The sequence below is a fragment of the Oryctolagus cuniculus genome, chromosome 6 (assembly GCF_051225735.1).
Source record: "Oryctolagus cuniculus isolate XC-2025 breed Fujian yellow rabbit chromosome 6, ASM5122573v1, whole genome shotgun sequence".
NCBI lineage: Eukaryota > Metazoa > Chordata > Mammalia > Lagomorpha > Leporidae > Oryctolagus > Oryctolagus cuniculus.
The window spans coordinates 22,503,902-22,527,197 of NC_142872.1; the positions used below are offsets into that span (position 1 = coordinate 22,503,902).

The 23,296-nt window shown below is 40.4% G+C and overlaps 1 protein-coding gene across 6 annotated transcripts in view; it reads right to left on the minus strand.

Annotated features, from left to right (window-relative positions):
• The window catches only part of KIF3A (kinesin family member 3A), a 62,068-nt gene that overhangs the window by 12,856 nt on the left and 25,916 nt on the right, over positions 1–23,296 (minus strand). The window contains exons 5-11 of one of the 6 annotated variants that reach the window (XR_016236088.1): positions 20,856–20,961; positions 17,394–17,533; positions 16,824–17,021; positions 16,370–16,544; positions 7,096–7,194; positions 5,161–5,232; positions 2,977–3,091 (exon numbers count right to left, since the gene is read on the minus strand). Coding sequence is in view for 4 of the 6 variants with exons in the window: in XM_070076090.2 (XP_069932191.2) it covers positions 3,083–3,091; positions 5,161–5,232; positions 7,096–7,194; positions 16,370–16,544; positions 16,824–17,021; positions 17,394–17,533; positions 20,856–20,961 (799 nt within the window). In the remaining 2 variants the exon portion in view is untranslated. The remainder of the gene's footprint in view (positions 1–2,976; positions 3,092–5,160; positions 5,233–7,095; positions 7,195–16,369; positions 16,545–16,823; positions 17,022–17,393; positions 17,534–20,855; positions 20,962–23,296) is intronic. The other 5 variants (XM_070076090.2, XR_016236089.1, XM_070076092.2 and 2 more) reach the window with 5 other exon arrangements.

Genomic DNA, 23,296 nt, shown 5'->3' on the forward strand with positions numbered 1-23,296 from the left:
CAGGCCAGCTCTCTGCTGTGGCCAGGGAGTGCAGTGGAGGATGGCCCAAGTGCTTGGGCCCTGCACCCCATGGGAGACCAGGAAAAGCACCTGGCTCCTGGATCCTGCCATCGGATCAGCGCGGTGCGCCGGCCGCAGCGCGCCGGCCGCAACGGCCATTGGAGGGTGAACCAACGGCAAAGGAAGACCTTTCTCTCTGTCTCTCTCTCTCACTGTCCACTCTGCCTGTCAAAAAAAAAAAAATTACTTAAAAAGTACTTTATTTAATAAATATATAAAAAAAGAAATTCTACACTAATTATACAACAGTTACATAGCAATGACCAGGTAACTCACAGGGGGTGAGCTGTCATGCTAGATCATCATAATCTAAACGAATAACTAAAATAGCTTGTTCTTATGCCAACTCAGGATCCTAAGTCTTCCCTAAGTCAGACTAAATATGCTAAGTACTGGGACCGGCACTGTGGGTAAAGCTGCCGCCTGCAGTACTGGCATCCCATATGGGTACTGGTTTGAGTCTCAGCTGGTCCACTTCTAATCCAGCTCTCAGCTATGGCCTGGAAAGGCAGGAGAGGATGGCCCAACTTGGGTCCCTGTACCTGTGTGGGAGATCCAGAAGCTACAGGCTTCTGGCTTTGGATCAGCCCAGTTCCAACCACTGTGGAGTGAACCAGTGGATGGCTTCTCTCTCTGCCTCTGCCTCTCAGTAACTCTGTATTTCAAATAAATACATAATCTTTTAAAAAATATGCTAAGTGCCAAATATCAGTAGAAACACTGCCAAATAAAAAACCCGGAATACAGCTCCCATGGATTATTTGGATTATAATGTCTATCAGAGTGTTTTATACATATTTAATTGGTGGATGGATGAAAGTTTATTGATGAATTTCAAAATTCTGAAACTCAAGAGAAAATGAAAACTGGCTTATTAAGCTAGTTCTGAAAACAGAATCAAAGACCATTCATTTCTAGTAACACAATTTCTTAGAAACAGACATTCCCTCAGAAACCCAAACCTTTCATGGAATTGGTCTGAGGCTCTCCTGAAATCTGTCATTTTTAACTTCTTTCCCAAAGGACCATAGAAGAAGAGATATACCAGCAGAGTTTATAAACTGTTAATGTCTCCACTCAAACTCCAATTCCTCCTGCTAGCAAGGAAAAAGAACTGAAAAATAATTATGATGGAGATACATATCTGAATAGATTCTTTCAGGAATCATGAGATAAAGAATGACTCAAAGGCTTTAACTCTTTAGAACAAAAATATAGTCTAAAAAATCCACTACCCTTCATCTCTACAGAGCTGTTAAGTCCAAAGCAAATCTAAGCCATAAAACAAATTAAATAAAAGTAAATAAAAGCACTGATCCAAATTCATGCTCTGGTATGGTGTGATTCATTGCATTCCAAAAGCCAGGATGTAGACCTGATTCTGTTGGTTTGTTTGGCACAGTCACTTGTATCAAATCTGATACAGTCAAAAAAACTTTTTTTAAAATAATTTAATTCCTATTCCCAAAGGAATTCCTAGACAGGATTTCCCATCAGTATTACTATTTCTTAGAAATTTAAGGGAGGACAGTATATGCTTAGGTATTCAATAAGTGCATGCATTTAAAAAACTGTAACTTCCTTTTTGTTTCAGATAAGTATTTAAAGAAAATGTTAAGGCAAAAATAATATATATATATTGACATATATTTTAATGGTATAGAGAAAATTAACAGATCAACTATACAAACAAGAATTTTTAGGCTTCTAATTGCTTTGTTAATAGTTAAGAAGTTTCTTGCCGGCGCCGCGGCTCACTAGGCTAATCCTCCGCCTAGCGGCGCCGGCACACCGGGTTCTAGTCCCGGTTGGGGCGCCGGATTCTGTCCCGGTTGCACCTCTTCCAGGCCAGCTCTCTGCTGTGGCCAGGGAGTGCAGTGGAGGATGGCCCAGGTGCTTGGGCCCTGCACCCCATGGGAGACCAGGAAAAGCACCTGGCTCCTGGCTCCTGCCATCGGATCAGCGCGGTGCGCCGGCCGCAGCGCGCCGGCCGCGGCAGCCATTGGAGGGTGAACCAACGGCAAAGGAAGACCTTTCTCTCTGTCTCTCTCTCTCACTGTCCACTCTGCCTGTCAAAAAAAAATAAAAAAAAAAATAAAAAAAAAAATAAAAAAAATAGTTAAGAAGTTTCAAAACCCATAGGAGACAGTAAAACAAAAAGATTTTTAATGCAGAAGTACAAAACCACATGGCTATTGATGATTTAATACTAGGTAATTCAGTTTAGTAACTCAAAACCATTCAGGTAATTTTTTCAAACTGATGCTTTGGGAGTAAAAATCTTACCACCCTCTTATAACAGTTTCATAACGATCACACAAATGCTTCTAGGATTAGTTTAAGTAATATATTACTCTAGGCAAGCATCAGTTTGGCAAATCACTGTACTGCTTCCCAAATAATATTTTAACTAAATGTCAATATGCACCAACTCTTCAAACCAGGCATTTAAAAATGTTGCAAAAGTTAAAAGCCACTTTCATTAAATATTTTTTAATTCTGCATGACAAAAAAAATCAGTGAAAAATTTCAAGTAAACGATTAAAAAGTTAATGGTGTAAAGAACCGTTAATTGAGTCAAACAGAACTAGTGACATTTTAACTGTCCATGGCCACGTGCTCTAATAAAACTGTGAAGGTCAACTGGCCAAGGAAAGGACAAGGGAAGAAACTCAGGGAATACAGAGTGAATGAATGGGACTTTTATCGCAGGAGCACCACGGGCACAGGATATCAGGCATCTGACTCCTGACTTTCAGAGAAAATGTTTGACTATGAAATCATTTACATTTGTACTGCCAAAATCTGGTTTAATACAGCTTTAAGAATTTATGAATAAAGGAAGCTTTTTCTTAAAAAAAAAAAAAAAAAGCTGACACCAAAAGATTTTTTAAAATATAAAAGATGGATACTTACCTTGTAAAAAAAGTATTAAATTTTAAAAATATAATGTATTTGAATAACAAAGGTCTTTATAGGAAAAATAATTGTACCACGTGGAGTGCAAATCAATCACACCAACCTGCTTGATCTTGCAATAAGAAGTAGTAAGCAAATCGCAGACAGGAAGCGAACGCACAGAGATGAGGAGGAAAAAAGGAAAACATTATTTCTTTCATAAAACAAAGAAAAATGTATAATAGCATTCATTTATAGTATAAGTATAGAAATAAATCAAAACATTATCAAAACTGAAATAAAGCTCAAGTAAAAAGAAAGCATTTTCAACACAATGAGAGATGTGATTTAAGCAAGAACAAGATTAATTTAGTCTAATTTCACAACTCAAATCAATCTCAAGAGCTCACGTTCATTCCCAAACTCCTGCAAATGTAATTGTTCAGCACCACATGGTTATGCTGATGGTAGACATAGAATTGGGAATTTGTTAAGACCTGGGAAATTATTTAAAAGGACAAAGCAGAAAATTAAACCAATTTTAAAAAAAGGTAAATTAAAAAAGCAAAATTCACATTGTTCACTTCCAAGTTTTCCCAATTCAATGTTTCTTCTAGTATAAAGATCCATATTACAGGTGTTCCCCACTTTAAGAAAATCCAACACAAAAATTTGAACCAACTAAACAGATTATGGTGATTTGCACTAAATATTTGGTTTAAAAAGGATTTAAGAAAGAATTTTTAAAGACAGCCAGTACTCCCAATATATTTAATTATCTAATTCGACTTACAAGCAATTTTCTAAATAAAATGAAGTACACCTGTGCAGTAAGATGCTTACATTCAATCTATCGGTAAATTATTAAGGATAACTGTAATAATTCTATAGAAGTAGATGCCAACTGATGATTCAAGCAACAGACACCTAAACAAAGGCCATTCATATTTTGTAAAGGGAGGGTACATACAAGTTACACACAGCAACCACATGCTGGGACAATCATCTCTCCACTTCACTGATACACTCACATTACAACAAAAAAAATGTCAAGTGCTAGGTAAGCAAACTGCAGTTAAAACTTGAATAAACTACAACTCTTAGCATACTTTTATTTAACTATTCTTTAAGAATTAAGGTAAGCTTTTAAAAATTAAATTAAAATGCCTCCTACTCAGACATTTTCTTCTATTTCACAGGTTAGAATACAAAATTATACTTCCACAATGGTTTCTAAAGCAATTTCATATATTTATAAAACTATCCTCTGAAATTATCTTGGTAACTTGCTTAAAAATTGTCAATAGAGAAAATATACTTCCAATATTCTTGGAATTCTTCCTCTAAAAAGCTAAAACAATAAGCAATTATTTTTATTAGTTTGGAAAGGGCAAGTATACAGATAATGCTTTAAAAGACAGTAAGCTGCAAGCTAGTACAAAAAACTTCATTTCTCTTTTTTTCTGGAAATAAAATATAGATAAAATTAATACTTTTCAACTTAATTAAGGTTCAAGGAAATTCTTTGAGTTTGGAATAAGTCAAGATAGATGCAACATAAATGTTTTCATGTGGTTCTAAATTCTCCAATCACATCACAGAAAATGTCTTTAAATCTATCAGGTGATTTAGAAATAGGAATATGTGTTCATTTGAAGTAAAATGCCATTCAATTTCTCTGAACCTGCTTCAATCTTTACATTTTTCTTTATTTAAGAGACTTCAATCTTAAACTACTGCTAAGAATAGAACATCAAGGTATAAACTGTATGTTAACTGTATGACATGCTATAATGCATACAGGTGTACTTCCAAATGCAATCTGTACTTTTCCAAATGCAGGCTTTCTTATTGCATGTCCCTTATACTGACCAGGATTAGAAATGTATCATGAAACATAAAAAAAAAAAAACCCAAGAATCATTCTCTTGTACAGCTTACTAGCTCTCGTTACATTATCTCAATTGCAAAAGCATGAATCTCTCTTCCATTGTCTCAAACATAAGCTAAAGCACATGTTTACCAATCACGGTTAACTGAAAGCAATGAAGGAGGGAGGGGAGCATCGCATGCTTTGTTCTACAGAGAAGTCCAACATGTTTTCTTCAAGGAATGACAGGAGCGGTGCAGCATTTCTCAATGAAGCCCATGGGTTATGGCAAAGCCAAAGCTCTGTTAGAGTATTTAAGAGCTACCACTCACTAGGCAAGAACTTATCCAGAGGTTTCTCTATGACAGAACATGTGGAGTCTGAACTACTGCTGCTGCTACTGCCTGGAAGACAAAGAAATGAGCCCAACGGGAACCAAAGAAAGAGGAAACAAGAAAATGAACACATATACAGGGAAAATTTCAGTTCCAGAGAAAGAATTTTCAAAGACAATCAAGCTTTGTTTTCAACAACCAAAACTTACTTTCTCTTAAAACCATTCGTGGTAGTCTATCCATTAGTCTCTATTTCGCAAACCTTACTGGGGGAATTAAAAACTCTATTCCTTTGAGCGTCTACCATAGGCAAACCCCTTTACTCACCTAAAACATAATAAATCCGGAGTAGAAATGACAAGAATAAAAAATAAATAAGTCATTGAAAACACTTAAGTCTACTTAAACTATTTAAGTTGATAAGTTAAAGGAATGGAGCCACATACAAAATTACAGGAATGATAAATCACCCTTCATTACAGACAGGCTGGTCCATTTCCAATTTTGCTGTCTCCCACCAAAATACAGAACTATCAAATATAATTATTTGTTTAAGGTTTGACAACAAACTTTGAAAAGACTCACTGAAAAATTTAAATTTGTAAGCACAGAAGAAATGTATATAAATATTTCAACATGTTAAACAGTGGCCATTTTTTATATTTAAAAAAAGTTTTAACCAATCTATGTTCTGCTTAATTTTGATAAAAATAATGTACTCTGAAAAAAGCCAGGTATAAACAAAAACTCATTTCTCTAAACCAGGGGCTGACAAACATTTTATACAAAAGGACAGATAGTGTTTTAGACTTTGCAGGCCATAGGATTTCATGTGAAAGCAGCTACAGACCATATGTAAACAAAGAAGCATGGCTGTTTTTATAAAATTTTATTTACAAAAACAGTTGGTGAGCTGGATTTGGCCAACACCCCTAAACCATGCTTTTCTTGTTGTTTGAAACTTGAATCTTTACAGTTCTTAAATTTGAGAGTCCTTATTAAGCAATAATGGATTTATTTTCAGCAAGATAATTTTAATAAGACAAGCAAATATGCACCAGCTTGAAAACAATGATCCACATTAATGGAAGAGAGAAATATTTAGAGTAAAAAGTTTGAAATGTAGGCCATTATGGTATGTCCGACTCTTCCGTATACTATCTAAATCCTTATGACAACACAATCTTCATTCAACTTGGTAACAAATGCCCCCACCACATTGTGGATTTGACAGTAGATTTTATAAAGAAAAATAATTCAAAAATCAAATCCTCATATATATTATTTAAAAAATTCACTGAATTCCTAACAGAGTTAAAAGCCTCTAGATAAAATTAAAACTTTTCGGCCGGCACCGCAGCTCACTAGGCTAATCCTCCACCTTGCGGCGCTGGCACATCGGGTTCTAGTCCCGGTTGGGGCGTCGGATTCTGTCCCGGTTGCCCCTCTTCCAGGCCAGCTCTCTGCTGTAGCCAGGGAGTGCAGTGGAGGATGGCCCAGGTGCTTGGGCCCTGCACCCCATGGGAGACCAGGGTAAGTACCTGGCTCCTGCCATCAGATCAGCGCGGTGCGCCAGCCGCGGCGGCCATTGGAGGGTGAACCAACGGCAAAAAGGAAGACCTTTCTCTCTGTCTCTCTCTCACTGTCCACTCTGCCTGTCAAAAAAAAAAAAAAAAAGAAAAGAAAAGAAAACTTTTCATAACATTTTTAAATGGTGTATCCATTAATTATAGAGTTTTGTATTCTAAATTCTGAAAAGCAAAAAACCAGAACAAATGATATTTGAGTCAGTTATAAACAGAAGATTGGTATAGGAAAAAACAAATGCAAAGTTATGGAAACATCTTCCATTCTAAATGCTAACATAACAAAAATGGCAAAATAAATGGCATGCACTCCACTGCTCTAGGAACAGATATAAGGAAGACTTACCCCTTCTTTTTTTCCTTTTCTCTCCATCTTCTCCAACCTCACCCTCTTCATCATCCTCCTCCCCTGAACCACTGATATCAGAGCCCGATATTTCTTCCCCTGAGATAGAGATGTAATACAATGATTTTTATTCTGTTCCACGTCATGGGCTATCTAGGAAATGCCTGTATCAACTTTCTTCACTAAGTTTTGTTGCCTCAAACAACATATTTAAATGCTCCAACACATGCATCAGATATACTAACAACAGAAACAAATTAGTTTAAGACATTTCTAAATATATGTAAAAATTATACACTATAGTTAATAGTACGGTCTTTATAAAATATTACCTCTTAGGGAATTATTTTCTTCTCAGTTTCCTGTTTAAGATTTTAAATCATTAATTTGCTCTGTATTTTTTCAAAAATATTTACTTATTTGAAAGTCAGAGTTAGATAGAGAAGGACAGGCAGAGAGAGAGGTCTTCATTCGCTGGTTCACTCCCCAATTGGCTGCAACAGCTGGAGCTGTGCCAATCTGAAGCCAAGAGCCAAGAGCTTCTTCTGGGTCTCCCACGTGGGTGCAGGGACCCAAGGTCTTGGGCCATCTTCTACTGCTTTCCCAAGCCAAAGTAGAGTTGAACCGGAAGTGGAGCAGCCAGGACTCGAACCAGTGCCCATATGGGATGCCGGGATTGTAGGTGGTGGCTTTACACCACAGCACTGGCCCCTTGCTCTGCATTTTTTTAAAGATAGAGTCTTTTAGGACTCTATCACAAGAAACATCTCAAAAGAAGAAGGGCTTATTTGTAGAAACTACATATTAACTTAAAGATCAAGAAATTAATAAAAATTATTAAACTAACATTGAAAAGCACCTTCATTTTAGCTACTGAAAAATACCACTATCCACTCATAAAATGTCTAATGATAAAAAAAAAAAAGCAATTGGGGGCAAGGCAAGTAACTGCATCCTCAGAACAAAGCTCACAAATATTTATAAGAAGAGAAAAATATTCAAGATTCAGGGTAAAATTCACAATGTCTGGCACCCAACCAAGAAATTGCCAAGCTGGGGTGGGCACTGGGCATAGAATTTAAGAGATTACTTGTGAAACCAGCATCCAGTATCAAGAGTGCCTGGCTTCAAGTCGCAGTTCCAATTCCAATGCCAGTGTCCTGCTAACGCACACCCTGAGATGCAGCAGTGGCGGCTCACGTAGTTGGGTCACTGCCACTCATGGAGAACACCTGGACTGAGTTCCTGGCTCCCAGTTTCACCCTGGCCAGTCCTGGCTGTTGTAGGCATTTGGGGGAGTAGTGAACCAGCAGATGGGAAATCCTTGTCTGTCTCTAACTCCCTCTTTGTCTTTTTACCTTTCAATTAAATAATTTTTAGTAAAGTAACTGAGGAGTAAAAAAGCAAAACACATATTAATCACAACCAGATAACTATATTATAAATAAAGGATGGAAAGAGAACAGAATCTTTAGAGAAGGAAGTCATTAAAAACATTTTATTCTTTTTTTTTTTTTTTTTTTTTTTTTGGACAGGCAGACTTAGTGAGAGAGAGAGACAAAGACAAAGGTCTTCCTTCCGTTGGTTCACCCCCTAAATGGCCACTATAGCCAGCACACTGCGCCAATCCAAAGCCAGGAGCCAGGTGCTTCCTTCTGGTCTCCCATGCGGGTGCAGGGCCCAAGGACTTGGGCCATCCTCCACTGCCTTCCCGGGCACAGCAGAGAGCTGGACTGGAAGAGGAGCAACGGGGACAGAATCCAGTGCCTCAACCAGGACTAGAACCGGGGTACCGGTGCCACAGGCGGAGGATTAGCCTAGTGAGCCGCAGCGCAGGCCTCAAAACATTTTATTCTTAAAGCCTAGAAACACTGACATCTTGGTAGAAGTGAGTACATCGACTGCCCAAAACTAGATTTCTAAATAGCATTCTCCAATAAAGGGAATGAGGAAAAATGGATGATCCTAAGATTGGGGAGGGAAGATATAAGACGAAGCTAAAGCACTGTGTAGCATCAGATGTTTTTTAGCACTAAAAAACTTGATGGGAAGGTGCTGAAAGGATACAAAAAAAAAAAGTTACAAAAACTCCTAAGGAGTTCTTAATAGCCAAAGTTGGGACAATTTAAACAAAACACATAATTACAGTGCAGGATTATAACCCACAGTACAGAGTCGGGGAGAAGAACTGGTCTTTTTCTTTTTTTTTTTTTTTTTAAAGATTTTATTTCTTTATTTGAGAGGTAGAATTACAGACAGTGAGAGGGAGAAACAGAGAGAAAGGTGTTCCTTCTGTTGGTTCACTCCCCAGATGGCTGAAACGGCCACAGCGGCGCAGATCCAAAGCCAGGAGCCTGGAGCTTCTTCCGGGTCTCCCATACCGGTGCCAGGGCCCAAGCACTGGGCCATCTTCTACTGCCTTCCCAGGCCATAGCAGAGAGCTGGATTGGAAGAGGGGCAGCCAGGACTAGAACCGGCACCACCGCAGGTGGAGGATTAACTATTGCGCCATGGAGCCAGCCCCGAACTGGTCTTTCTTCAACACAATTTCAAACATTAAGCATAAAAGGAATGATTAAAATAGAAATTTACCACTAAGCAAATGCCACAAAACTACTGCTGCAGGCAGGAACCACTGATGAGTGTTAAAACTCATAGTAGAGGGACCAGCACTGTGCATGGTAGTGGGTAAAACTGCCACCTGCAGTTGCTGGCATACCATATGGGCACCAGCTCAAGTTCCAGTTGCTCCTCTTTCAATTCAGCTCTCTGCTGTGGCCTGGGAAAGCAGTAGAAAATGGCCCAATTCCTCGGGCCCCTGCACCCATGTGGGAGACCCAGAGGAAGCTCCTGCTCCTGGCTTCAGATTGGCCCAGCTCTGGCTGTTGTGGCCATCTGGCAGTGGACTAGTGGATGGAAGACTGATCTCTCTCTCTCTCTCTCTCTCTCTCCCTCCCTCCCTCCCTCTCTGTAACTCTGCCTTTCAAATAAATAAATCTTTAAAAAAATAAAAGTAGTAGAAAGTATAGTGAGAAACGAGATCTCTGCAGTGTCTGAAAGTATCACCTCACAAGATATATATATGTATATATATATATATATAATGGAAAAATAATAGATCTACACTAAAGAAACCTTGCAGAGCAATTACAAAAAAAAAAAAAAAAAAAAAAAAAAAAACTGTAGACAAATTCAAATTAAGAGGGGCCAGTGCTGTGCTGTAGTGGGTCAAGCCATGCCTGCAATGCTGGCATCCCATATGGGCACTGGTTCAAGTCCCAGCTGCTCCACTTCTGATCCAGCTCTCTGCTTTAGCCTGGGACAGCAGTATAAGGTGGCCCAATTCCCTGGGCCCCTGTACCCACATGGGAGACTCAGAAGAAGCTCCTGGCTCCTTGCTTCAGATCAGCACAGCTTCAGCCATTGTGGCCATCTGGGGAGTGTACCAGCAGATGGAAGATCCCTCTCTCTTTCTCTTCCTCTCTGTAACTCTGCCTTTCAATAAATTAAAAAAAAATTCAAATTAAAGAACATTCTAAAAAATGTATGACCAGGGGCCGGCACTGTGGTGCAGTAGGTTAAGCCTCTGTCTATCATGCCAGCATCCCATATAGGCATCAGTTCGTGTCTTGGCTATTCTTCTGATCCACCTCCTTGCTACGGCCTGGGCAATCAGTGCAAGATGATTCAAGTCCTTGGGCCCCTGCACCACATGGGGGACCTGGAGGAAGCTCCTGGTTTTGGACCAGCCCAGCTCTGGCCACTGTGGCCATCTGGAGAATGAAACAGGGGATGAAAAACCTTTCTCTCTGTCTCTCCTTCTCACTGTAATACTACCTCTCAAATAAACTTTTATATAAATCTTAAAAAAGATATAATTTATGTATATATATAAATATATAAAACCAGTACAACTATAGAAAACCAGTACTCTTCAGAATTATCAGGCTCATGAAAGACAAATAAGACTGATGAACTGGAAAAGAATAAGAAGACATGAAAAATAAATTCAATTCAATATATGACCCTGGACTGTATCCTGTACCAGAAATAAAGGCACTGGAAAGATAACTGACAAGATCTGAAATTCTGGGTTTTTTTTAAAATTTATTTATGGGGCCAGCACTGTGGCACAGCGGGTTAAAGCCCTAGTCTGAAACGCCAACATCCCATATGTGCACCAGTTCTAATCCCAACTGCTCCTCTTCAGATCCAACTCTCTGCCATGGCCTGGGAAAGCAGTAAAAGATGGCCCAAGTGCTTCGGCCCCTGCACCCATGTGGGAGACCCAGAGGAAGCTCCTGGCTCCTGGCTTCAGATTGGTGAAGCTCCGGCCGTTGCAGCCATCTGGAGAGTAAACCAGCGGATGGAAGACCTCTCTCTCTGACTCTACCTCTCTCTGTAACTCTGACTTTCAAAATAAATAATTTTTTTAAAGATTTATTTTATTTATTTGAAAGACAGAGTTACAGAAGGAGAGGTAGAGACTGAGAAAGAGATGTTCTATCTGCTGGTTCACTCCCCCAGATGGCTGCAACAGCCAGCACTGGGCCAGGCTGAAGCGAGGAGCTTCATTCAGGTCTCCCACAGGGGTGGCAGAGGCCCAAACACTAGGACCATCATCTGCCTTCCCAGGCCATTGGCAGGGAGCTAGATCATGATAAGAAGTGAAGCAGCTGGGACACAAACCAGCACCCATATGGGACACCAGCATTGCAGGCAGTGGCTTTACCTGCTACACCACTGCAACAGCCCCAAGATTTGAAGCTCTGTAGATCTATTAATAACACTGTGTCAATGCAAATTTCCTGGTTTCAATAACTGTACTAAGATTACATATGATAATGTTAGGAAAACTTGGATGAAGGGTATATGCGCAAGTTGTGTATAAGTCTAAAAGCATTTTATAATAAGTTTAAATATTCTTTTAATATTTTTGCCTAGGTTTTTTTGTTTCTTTATATGACCAACTCTATTAGAATATAAAAACAAATGTCCAAAGAGCACAAATAAAACAAAATGTTAAACAGGGTCAGTATCAGGGCCGGTGCTATGGCATAGTAACTCTACTTGTGGCACTGACATCCCATATGGGTGATGGTTAGCGTCCCGGCTGCTCCCCCCCCTTTTTTTTTAAAAAAGCTTTATTTATTTTACTTGAAAATCAGAGTTACACAGAGGCAGAGGCAGAGAGATAGAGAGAAGTCTTCCATCCACTGGTTCATTTTCCAAATGGCCTAAGTGTTTAGGCCCCTACAACCACATGGAAAACCCAGATGAAGCTCCTGGCTTTGGATGAGTCCAGCTCTGGTCACGGTAGCCATCTGAGAGTGATCCAGCAGATGGAAGCGCTCTCTCTCCCCCTCTCTGTCTGTAACTTGGCCTCTCAAATAAATAAATCTTAAAAAAAAGGTCAGTATTACCATAGGATCCAGTGATTTCACATCTGGACATATACACAAAACAACTAAAAGCAAGTACTCAAAAACATGTTAGCACATCTATTTTCATGGCAGCAATATTCACAACAGACAAGAGGTGGAAGCAACCCAGGGATTCGTCACTGGATGAAAGGATAAACCCAATTTAGTATATACTCAGACACACAGTGGAATATTAAAGGAAAAGAAATTTTAATACCGCAACATTGGTGAACCTAGAAAGCACTATGCCAAGTGACACAGGCAAGTCACAAAAAAGACATATACTATATTATTTTACATATATGAGGTACCTAAAATACTCAAATTAACAGAGACAAAGTGGAAGAGTGGTTACCAGGGATTGGGGGAAGGAAAGAATGGGAAAAGAGTATTTCAAGTAGCTTCTGTTTGGGATGCTGACAAGGCTCTGCAGCTGGATGGTGGTGAGAGCTGCACAGCAATGTGAATGTACATAATGCCACTGAACTGTACACTTACAGTGTTTAAAGTGGTAAATTATAGAATGTATATTTTACCACATAAAAATGTAAAAAATAAAGTCAACCAAAAAAAGGTATGTACTCAATATTGACAAAGATAAGAAATAAAAAAAAATCTTTAAAACATACTGGCTATAAATACCACCTAGTGGTCAGATTTGAAACAACAATTTTTGCTATCTAAGAGTAAAAATACTATCACTTAATGCTTTTCTTCAATAATCTTACTCAAGTTTTTTTAATCATCAGTTTCTCCAAATATTTGTGATACTGCCATCTCTGGATTTCACCTGTAATCTAACCAGGTTCCCATGGACTGCAAAGGTACAGTTTCAAAACCCTCTGTTTACCAGGTATGCAAAGAAGCTTTGTGCCAGAGATCTCACAGAGTCACTGAGCACTTAATGACTGGGAAATATCTTACCCTCATTAATAAGATCTTCAAATTTTATTTCTCAAAATTTATTTAGGGGGCAGCGCTGTGGCGTAGCAGGTGAAGCCACTGCCTGTAGTGCCAGCATCCCATATGGGCACCGGTTCAAGTCCCAGCTGCTCCACTTCTCTGCTATAGCCTGGGAAAGCAGTGGAGGATGGCCCAAGTCATCAGGCCCCTGCACCCACGTGGGAAGACCCGGAGGAAGCTCCTGGCTCCTGGCTTCGAATCGGTGCAGCTCCATCCATTGCAGCCAATTGGGGAGCGATCCAGAAGACAGAAGACCTCTTTCTATGACTCTCCTTCTCTCTATGTACTCTTTCAAATAAATAAAAAAAATCTTTAAAAAAAAAGAATATATATATATATATTTATTTTTTAAAGGCAGAGTTACCAGGAAAGGGTGTGAGAGAGCAAGAAAGAAACAGCGAGGTCTTCCATTCACAGATTCACTCCCCAAATGGGCACAACGGCCAAGACTGTGCGAGGCTCAAGCCAGGAGCCCCATCTGGGTCTCTCACTGGGTGCAGGGGTCCAAAGAGTTGATCCACCTTTTGCTGCTTTCCTAGGTGCATTGGAGCTGGAAGGGAAGTACAGCAGCCAGGAGTTGAACCAGCACCCATAAGCAGCGGCTTAACCAGCTGCATCACAACACCAGCCCAAGAGCTTCAAATTTTCTAACCTAGCATATCTGTTAAGAACTATATACTACGAGGCTGGTGCTGTGGCGCAGCGAGTTAAAGCCCTGTCCTGAAGCGACAGCATCCCATATGGGCGCCACTTCTAGTCCTGGCTGCTCCTCTTCCGATCCAGCTCTGCTATGGCCTGGGATAGCAGTAGAAGATGGGCCAAGTTCTTAGACCCCTGCACCCATGTGGGAGACCTGGAGGAAGCTCCTGGCACCTGGCTTTGGATCGGCACAGCTCCAGCCGTTGCAGCCAGCTGGGGAGTAAACAAGAGGATGGAAGACCTCTCTCTCTGTCTCTACCTCTCACCGTAACTCTGTCTTTCAAATAAATAAAATAAAATCTTAAAAAAAAAAAAGAACTATATACTACTATAGTTTTAATGATTTTTTGATCATTTTAAAATTTACTTCAATGTGAGTGAAGTTGAACATCTTTTCATTTGATTATTGTTTGAAGCCCTTGCTGCTGAACTATGGTCTTTTTGCCTTTTATTTGTTGAACTTTTTTTTTTAAAGATTTATTTTATTTATTTGAAAGAGTAACAGAAAGAGTTATAGACAGAAAGAGAGGTCTTCCATCCACTGGTTCACTCCCCAAGTAGCTGCAATGGCTGGAGCTGTGCCGATCCAAGGCCAGGAGCCAGGAGCTTCTTCTGGGCCTCCCACATGGGTGCAGAGGCCCAAGGACTTGGGCTATCTTTCACGGCTATCCCAGGCCATAGCAGAGAGCCAGATCAGAAGAGGAGCAGCCGGGATTAGAACCAGTTCCTATATGGGATGCCGGCACTTCAGGCCAGTGCTTTAACCCGCTGCGTGACAGCGTCAGCTCCTGAATTCTTTATCTGGTAGAACATTAAGCCTTTGACTACAAGATAAATTAAAAATGTTATCTCAAAAATAATTAAAGTAAAAAAAAATTTCCAAAATAAAATCTCAAGCTCAAATTTATGTATGAAAGCTTATTTCCAAGACCATGCAATACAATTTTCTCATAGCAAACTTAGTTTACCCATGACTGTCAGATATCTTTCTTTACTTAAGTAATGAGCTTAATGTCTGCTCACAAACATGTATCATTTAAAAATAATTCTCATGGTAGAATTTACTCTCATACAGAGATAAATAAAAATTCATTATTTAACAAGTAATTATACAAAATCTATAAATGTCATGGGGATAAAAGATGGAAGTTTAAAGGTAAGCTATTTTTCAAAAAACCATACACATAATTATCATATAATTTTTACTTAAGTTTAATATAAAAAGTATATACCAAATTACTTCCCAGAAACTCTTCTAAATATCAGTGTTAGAGATGCAAAAAACATTTCATAGGTGATTTTTGTTAAAACACTTAGTGGTTGAGGGCCGGCACTGTGGCGCAGTGGGGTAATGCCCTGGCCTGCAGTTCCGGCATCCCATGTGGACACTGGTTCGAGACCCGGCTGCTCCGCTTCCAATCCGGCTCTCTGCTATGATCTGGGAAAGCAGAGGATGGCCCAAGTTCTTGTGCCCCTGCACCCACGTGGGAGACCCGGAAGAAGCTCTTGGCTCCTGGCTTCAGATCAGCCAATTGGGGAATGAACCAGCGGATGGAAGATATCTCTCTCTCTCTCTCTGTCTCTCTGCCTCTCCTCTCTGTGTAACTCAGACTTTCAAATAAGTAAATAAATCTTAAAAAAAAAAAAACTTAGTGGTTGGGGCCAGTGCTGTGGCATAGTGGGTAAGGCCGCTGCCTGCAGTGCCTGCATCCCATATAGGTGCCAGTTCAAGTCTCAGCTACTCCACTTCTGATCCAGCTCTCTGCTATGGCCTGGGAAAGCAGCGGAAGATGGCCCAAGTGCTTCGGCCCCTGCACTCACATGGGAGATCTGGAGGAAGCTCCTGGCTCCTGGCTTTGGAACGGTGCAGCTCTGGCTATTGCCGCCATCTGGGGAGTAAACCAGTGGATGAAAGACTTCTCTTTTCTCTCTGCCTCTCCTCTCTCTGTGTAACTGTGACTTTCAAGAGGAGGAAGCTCCTGGCTCCTGACTTCAGATCAGTGCAGCTCTAGCCACTGTGGCCATCTAGGGAGCGAACCAGCAGATGGAAGACCTCTCTCTTTCTCTCTCTCTTTCTCTCTCTGCCTCTAACTCTGCCTTTCAAATAAATAAACAAATCTTAAAAAAAAAAACTTAGTGGTTAACAACACATTGTAGCCAATATTAATTATATTTTGAGAAAAAGTTACCTTCTTCAAGCTTTTTCTTCAATTCTTCTATTTCTTTCTGAAACTGACGGAGCAAAGCATCCTTTGGATCTTCATTAATTCTAGCTTTATTTTTAATATTCTTAGCACGGTTGGCATACCGTAATGTACTAATAGTTTCATCATAATTATAATCTGCTGGCCCAATATTTGCACACTGTTGAAATTAGACATAAGTCATTTTATACATAACAGTAAATTAATATAACCATTACAAATAAATAAAAACAAAAATTTTAAGGCACAAATGCACTCCAATTTTGAAAAAAGAGCATCAATCACATGTTTCCCAATAACACTATAGCCTAAAACACAAGGTAAACTCTACAAAGGATAACTACAAATTTTAAAAAATTATTTTATACATATCAGTTATTGGCATAAAATTGAATCTTTAGTTTGCCTGAGGTTAACTGTACCAGTAGTTAAGCCTTACCATCATGGTTTTTGAATTTCCTCCTAAGGAATCCTGAAGAAGTCGAGTCAATTTAGAGTTACGGTAAGGCACATGTGTACTTTTCCCATCAACCAAAGCAGAAATTACATTGCCAAGCGTAGAAAGAGAAAGATTAATTTTTGTAGCTTCCTTTAAGCGCTGTCCAGTAGCTCCAGTTTTTGCTTGTCTTTCTGAACCCTAGCATAAACAGAGATAAAAATCAAGATAAAATTAAAAAATATTCTTCCCAAAGTTTTTATAATTTAACAGTAAATAAATCTGATATGCTATCTGGAATTCATTTCTAAATAATAAAAAAAAGGAAGGAGATGAGTAGACGAAACAAGATTGTTGTAGTTGAGTCATACATATAGAGAGGATCACTACATTCTATATACATCCACACACTCTCATATACATTTAAGTATATCATAGTAAATAGTAAGTTAAACATACACAAGAGTAACAACTTGAAAATCATATATAAGCACGCACACCTTTCTACTTTAATTTGTATTCATGTATAATGTAAATGGTTCACATGAAAGGGTACAGTATCCTTAAACTTACAGCAAGATCTACAAGGTGGAGCTTCCCCATCCTGACATGCATGTTACCATCGATGCCTTTTTCACTGCATTCTATAGTAATTGTAAAGATGGCATGGGAACGGGAACTATGTTCATTCATATTAGTTGCACCAACAGAACCTTTAATAAAGAAAGGAAACTCTTAAAAAGTGTAGCAGAAAGTGTCTTTAAAAAATAAGTATCCAGAACAAGGTAAAGACTTAATTTATCACTGTAAAAACAAGAGAGCATAGCTAAACCATAGAAGCACAGATGTGTATTTAGCCATTATATGAAATTTCTCATATAATTTATGATGATAACAAAAGACTTTGTAGGCGGGTGTTGTGGCATACGAGGTAAAGCTGCCGCCTGCAATGTCAGCGTCCCATACGGGCGCCAGTTCCAGTTCTGGCTGCTCTACTAATGAACCAGCTCCCTGCTAATGCACCTAGGAAGGCAGTGAGAAATGGTCCAAGTACCTGGGCCCCTGCACCCACGTGGGAGCCCCTTAAGAAACTCCTGGCTGCTGGCTGTGGTCTGGCCCGGCTCTGGCCATTACGGCCATTTGGGGAATGAATCAGTGGATGGAAGATCAATCTCTCTCTTTCTCTTTCCCTCTCTATAACTCTACCTTTCAAAAAAAAAAAAAAAAAATCAGCAAACAAGTGGTTGTTTTGCCTAGCAGTTAAGACATCTACATGCCCTATTGAAGAAGCTAGCTAGGTTCAACACCAAGCTCTAGATCCCTACTCCTACTTCCTGCTAATGCAGACCCTGGTAGGCAGTAGGTAATGGCTCAAGTAATTCAGTTCCTGCCACCTACATGGGAGACTTCGAATGAATTCCCAGCTCCCGTCTTTGGCCAGGCCCAGTACCAGCTCTGCAGTCATTTGGGGCATGAACCAGTGGATAGGAATGCTTACTTGCATTGGTGCTCTCTTTCTGCTTCTCAAATAGATAAAAACTTAAAAACTTTAAATGTCAATAGATACGGTTACTATTATAACAGATACTGTTTCAAAATTGCTGTATCTAGGGACCAGCATTGTGGCAGAGTGGGTTAAAATTTCAGCATTCCATATCAGAGTATCAGTTCAAGTTCTAGCTGCTCAGCTTCCAATCCAGATTCCTGCTAATGCACCTGGGAAGGCAGCAGAAGATGGCCCAAGTGCTTGGCTGCTGGTCACCTACTGAAGAGACCAAGATAGAGTGCCTGACTCTTGGCTTTAACTAGCCCAGTCCTGCCTGCTCTGGTTATTTGGGAAGTGAACAAGTGGATAGAAGGTCTCTCTCTCTCTCTCCCTCTCTCTGATGCTGTGCCTTTCAAACAAACAAAATTTTTTAAAAAGCTCTATCTACAGGGACAGTGTTGTGCTGCAGTGCGTTAAGCTGGTTTGCGCCCCAGCCGTCTACTTCCAATTCAGTGTCTAGCTAAAGTGCCTGGGAAAGCAAAAGCAGATAGCCCAAGTATTTGGGCCTCTGTCATTCATTTGGGAGAGCCAGACAAAGTTCTAGGCTCCTGGTGTCAGCCTGACCTGGCCCCACCCTGCAGCTAGTTGGGAAGTGAAGAGAGAATGGAAGATCTCTTTCTCTCTCAGTGTCTTTCCCCTTCTCTCTGTGACTCTGCCTTTCAAACAAACAAATCTTACCAAAACAAAACAAAACAAAAACTTGTACCTATTCACATTCTTCAATGTCTCACCAACCTGACATCTTCCACACATTCTGACGGATTACATAACTCTCATTGTTGTTCTAATTTGCATTTTTCTGATTAATTGTGAGGTTGAACATCCTTTCATATGCTTATCGCTGTGTAGAGTTCTGTGAATAGCACACTTATACATATCTTTTGGTCACTTTTTCCCAAGATTTGGCCCTTTTATTAGTCCTTCCCTATTGTTTATTAGAATACAAATGATTTTCTTTAAATATTTATTTATTTATTTGTTTTGAAAGGCAGAGATACAGAGAAAGAGAAGAAACAAAGAAGAGAGAGAGATCTTCTATCCACTGGTTCACTCCCCTAATAGCAGCAATGACAGGGGTGGGCCAGGCTGAAGCCAGGAGCCAGGAGCTTCCTCCATGTCTCTCACGTGGATGCAGGAGCCCAAGGACCTGAGCCATCTCCTGCTGCTTTTTCAGGCATATTAGCAGAGAGCTGGATTGGAAATGCAGCAGCTATATAGTGCTATACAGGATGCTAGTGCCACAGGCTGTGAGTTTAACCCACTGTACCACAGCACCAGCCCCTTCAAAATTTTTCTGTAATTTCTTTGGGTTTGCTAGGTCTATAGTGAAGTCATAAAAACTTAAATTTTTTTTCACTTTCTGTTCTTATATTTTACTTCCAATTTCTAACTGCTATTGGCAGCATCCCTAGTATGAGGCCTGTAGCATCTGTTAAAACGTATTACTGAAGCTTCTTATTCTTGAGAATAAAAATTTGAAATTATTACCAAAAAGAATGCAAACTTTAAATTTAATTTTGTTTTGCTTCACTTGTCACCAAAAGGGAGATAGTATACCCCTGTCAGATGCATACTTATGGCCTACACTCAAATGCCTCTGCTACTTAATGAGTACACTGCTTTGAACAGGTCACTCACTCAAGTAAGCCTGAGGGCTTCCTAGTCTTCTGAGAGGGCCAGAAGAGACCATCCACAGAAGCAAGCACTTCCCACTTACCAAGTGCTCAATGTTACCAATATTCCTAGAGTTCATTAAATGTTAATGAAGATGCATATTAAGAAAAAACAAAGTGTGGATGTTTTGCATACACCAAAATAAACATATCTTTTTTTTTTTTTTTTTTTTTTGACAGGCAGAGTGGACAGTGAGAGAGACAGAGAGAAAGGTCTTCCTTTTGCCGTTGGTTCACCCTCCAATGGCCACCGCGGCTGGCGCGCTGTGGCCGGCGCACCGCGCTGATCCAATGGCAGGAGCCAGGAGCCAGGAGCCAGGTGCTTTTCCTGGTCTCCCATGGGGTGCAGGGCCCAAGGACCTGGGCCATCCTCCACTGCACTCCCTGGCCACAGCAGAGAGCTGGCCTGGAAGAGGGGCAACCGGGACAGAATCCAGCGCCCCAACTGGGACTAGAACCTGGTGTGCCGGCGCCGCTAGGCGGAGGATTAGCCTAGTGAGCCGCGGCGCCGGCCAATAAACATATCTTTTAATTCCATTTTCCATGAACTTTTTGAAGCCCTCTCATAGCTAATAAGAGCCAACTACATAGGAGTTTTAAAGTTGAACACTATTAAAAAAAATTTTGGTCAGCAGGAAAAACAAACTGTGATGTCTTTCATTCATATACACTCTCTACATAGCAAATAATCAAAGCAGGAATGTTCTGAAGAAACCTAACAATGCACTCTTCATAAGCAAAGTGCCACACCAGTATTGCTTCTAGACCACCTACTCATCACACATTTATTGAATCACAATCACACACTACACTTACGATTTTTGTGGCCTAGAGTCATAATCCTATCCATATCATCAGCATTGTTTACAACATAAGCTGATAAATCTTTGATATAAACTCCCACATCAGGTCTTTCTTTAACCTGAAACAAAACAAAACAAGAGAGACTTTACACTGACATCCATAATTCTTACAATTACTTATTGAGTACCTACTATAAGGGGTCTTGAAAAAGTTTTTGAAAACTCAAATTATGAAACTACTATGCATGAATTTCTAAAGTTTTTTGGGGGGCTGGTGTTGTGGTGTAGTGGGTAAAGCTGCCATCTGTGTTGCTGGCATCCCCTGAGCACCAGTTCCTATTCCTGCTGCTCCACTTCCGATCCAGCTCCCTGTTAACAGCCTGTGATAAGCATCGGAAGACAGCCCACATGTATAAGCCCCTGCATCCCCTCAAGAAAACTCCTGGCTCCTGCCTGGCTCACCCCTGGCAGCTGTGGTCATCTTGGGAGTGAACCAGCAACCTCTCTCTCTGTTACACTTTCAATAAATAAATAAATCTTTTTTAAAAAAGTTTTTGCACTAAAATAAACATCTTTTAGTCCTATTTTTCTCAAACTTTTTGAATTGCTATTGTATTTGTTACTCTACTAGAGAATGGGGAAGTAGTGAAGAACAAGACAGACAGTTCATATACAAACAGATGTAACAGTCTACTTTATTTCAATTGTGACGATACAATGAATAAAAAATACAGGACAATATGGAAACATATCACAGAGACACTAAGCTAGTGCAGGCATCAGATTAAGTTTTTCCATTAGGATGTTTAAGCTAAAAACCTGAAGAAGAAACAGGAAGCCAATAATCTGGATTGGAATAGTAGAAGAATATGTGCATGGACACTGACATGGGAAAAAAACTAGCAACTTACAAAGTATTAACAAATGAACAAAACAAAACAGAAAGCTAGAAAGAGCAAGAAACCAGGAGAAAAATGCAGTCTGGTTGCAGAATCAAGATTAAGAACAGTTATTGTTATTTATGTAACAGCAACTTGAAACTGCTGGAGAATTTACAGCAGCTGAGTGAAATAAGTCTACAGTATACAAGTAAAAATATTATCTGTAAGCTGCAATATGAATACTTTTACCAAAATGAAGGATATACTTAGAACACATTTACCTAAAATATAGATACTTGGGGCCAGCACTGTGGCATAGCAGGTAAAGCCACAGTCTGCAGTGCCAGCGTCCCATATGGGCACTGGTTTGTGTACCGGCTGCTCCACTTCCAATCCAGCTCTCTGCCATGGCCTGGGAAAGCAGTGGAAGATGGCCCAAGGCCTTGGGGCCCTGAACCCACAAGGGAGACCCGGAAGAAGCTCCTGGCTCCTGGCTTCGGATCGGCGCAGCTCCAGCTAGTTGCAGCCATCTGGGGAGTGAACCAGTGGATGAAGCACCTCTTTCTCTCTCTGCCTCTCCCTCTCTGCAACTCTTTCAAACAAATACATAAATATTTTTAAAAAGATGCAGATAATTTGTCATCAACAAAATTCATTTTGAGGGTCCTAAAAGTCATCTCCAGAAGCTAACGGGATAAAGTAAAACTGAGGTAGCGGCCTGTGGCCATCACTGGAGAAAGTCATCCCACAGTTACTAGGACCTCAGACAAGGAAGGCAAAGAAAAACTTGAAAAACAATCCCAACGACCAAAGTCAGAAGGGTGGCCACTCCAAATTCCAGAGGCTGATTGTCGATCTATTTGGGGGTTTTGTGCCTATTATAATAATTTTTAAGATAGACTACTAAGTTAGGAAAAGTTATCCTTTGTCTGTTACAGTATATACATTAAAGCTCAGTATTATAAGTAGAAAAAGGGATGCACTGGCCCCTGTAAGTCAGTGGGTGTGAAATCACGCTGTGAGAAACATCCTCAGTCATGCTGGCACCAAGACCACCCTAAGGGACTCTGGGGGTCTTCAGTCCCAGATAGAATCTGAAGACAGTCTCATTTTCATGTATTTAATAAACTCAGGTTTAGTCTGGAGAAAGTCTTTAAATGCTTTAATCCTGGTGCGGTTCACTCGGCTAATCCTCCGCCTGCGGCGTCGGCACACCGGGTTCTAGTCCATAATGGGGCGCTGGATTCTGTCCCGGTTGCCCCTCTTCCAGGCCAGCTCTCTGCTGTGGCCAGGGAGTGCAGTGGAGGATGGCCCAGGTGCTTGGGCCCTGCACCCCATGGGAGACCAGGAGAAGCACCTGGCTCCTGCCTTCGGATCAGCGCGACGCGCTGGCCACAGCGCGCCGGCCACGGCGGCCATTGGAGGGTGAACCAACGGCAAAAGGAAGACCTTTCTCTCTGTCTGTCTCTCTCTCTCTCTCTCTCTCACTGTCCACTCTGCCTGTCAAAAAAACCAAATAAATAAAATAAAAAATAAAAAAAAGACCAGCTCAGCTCTGGCCCTTGTGGCCATG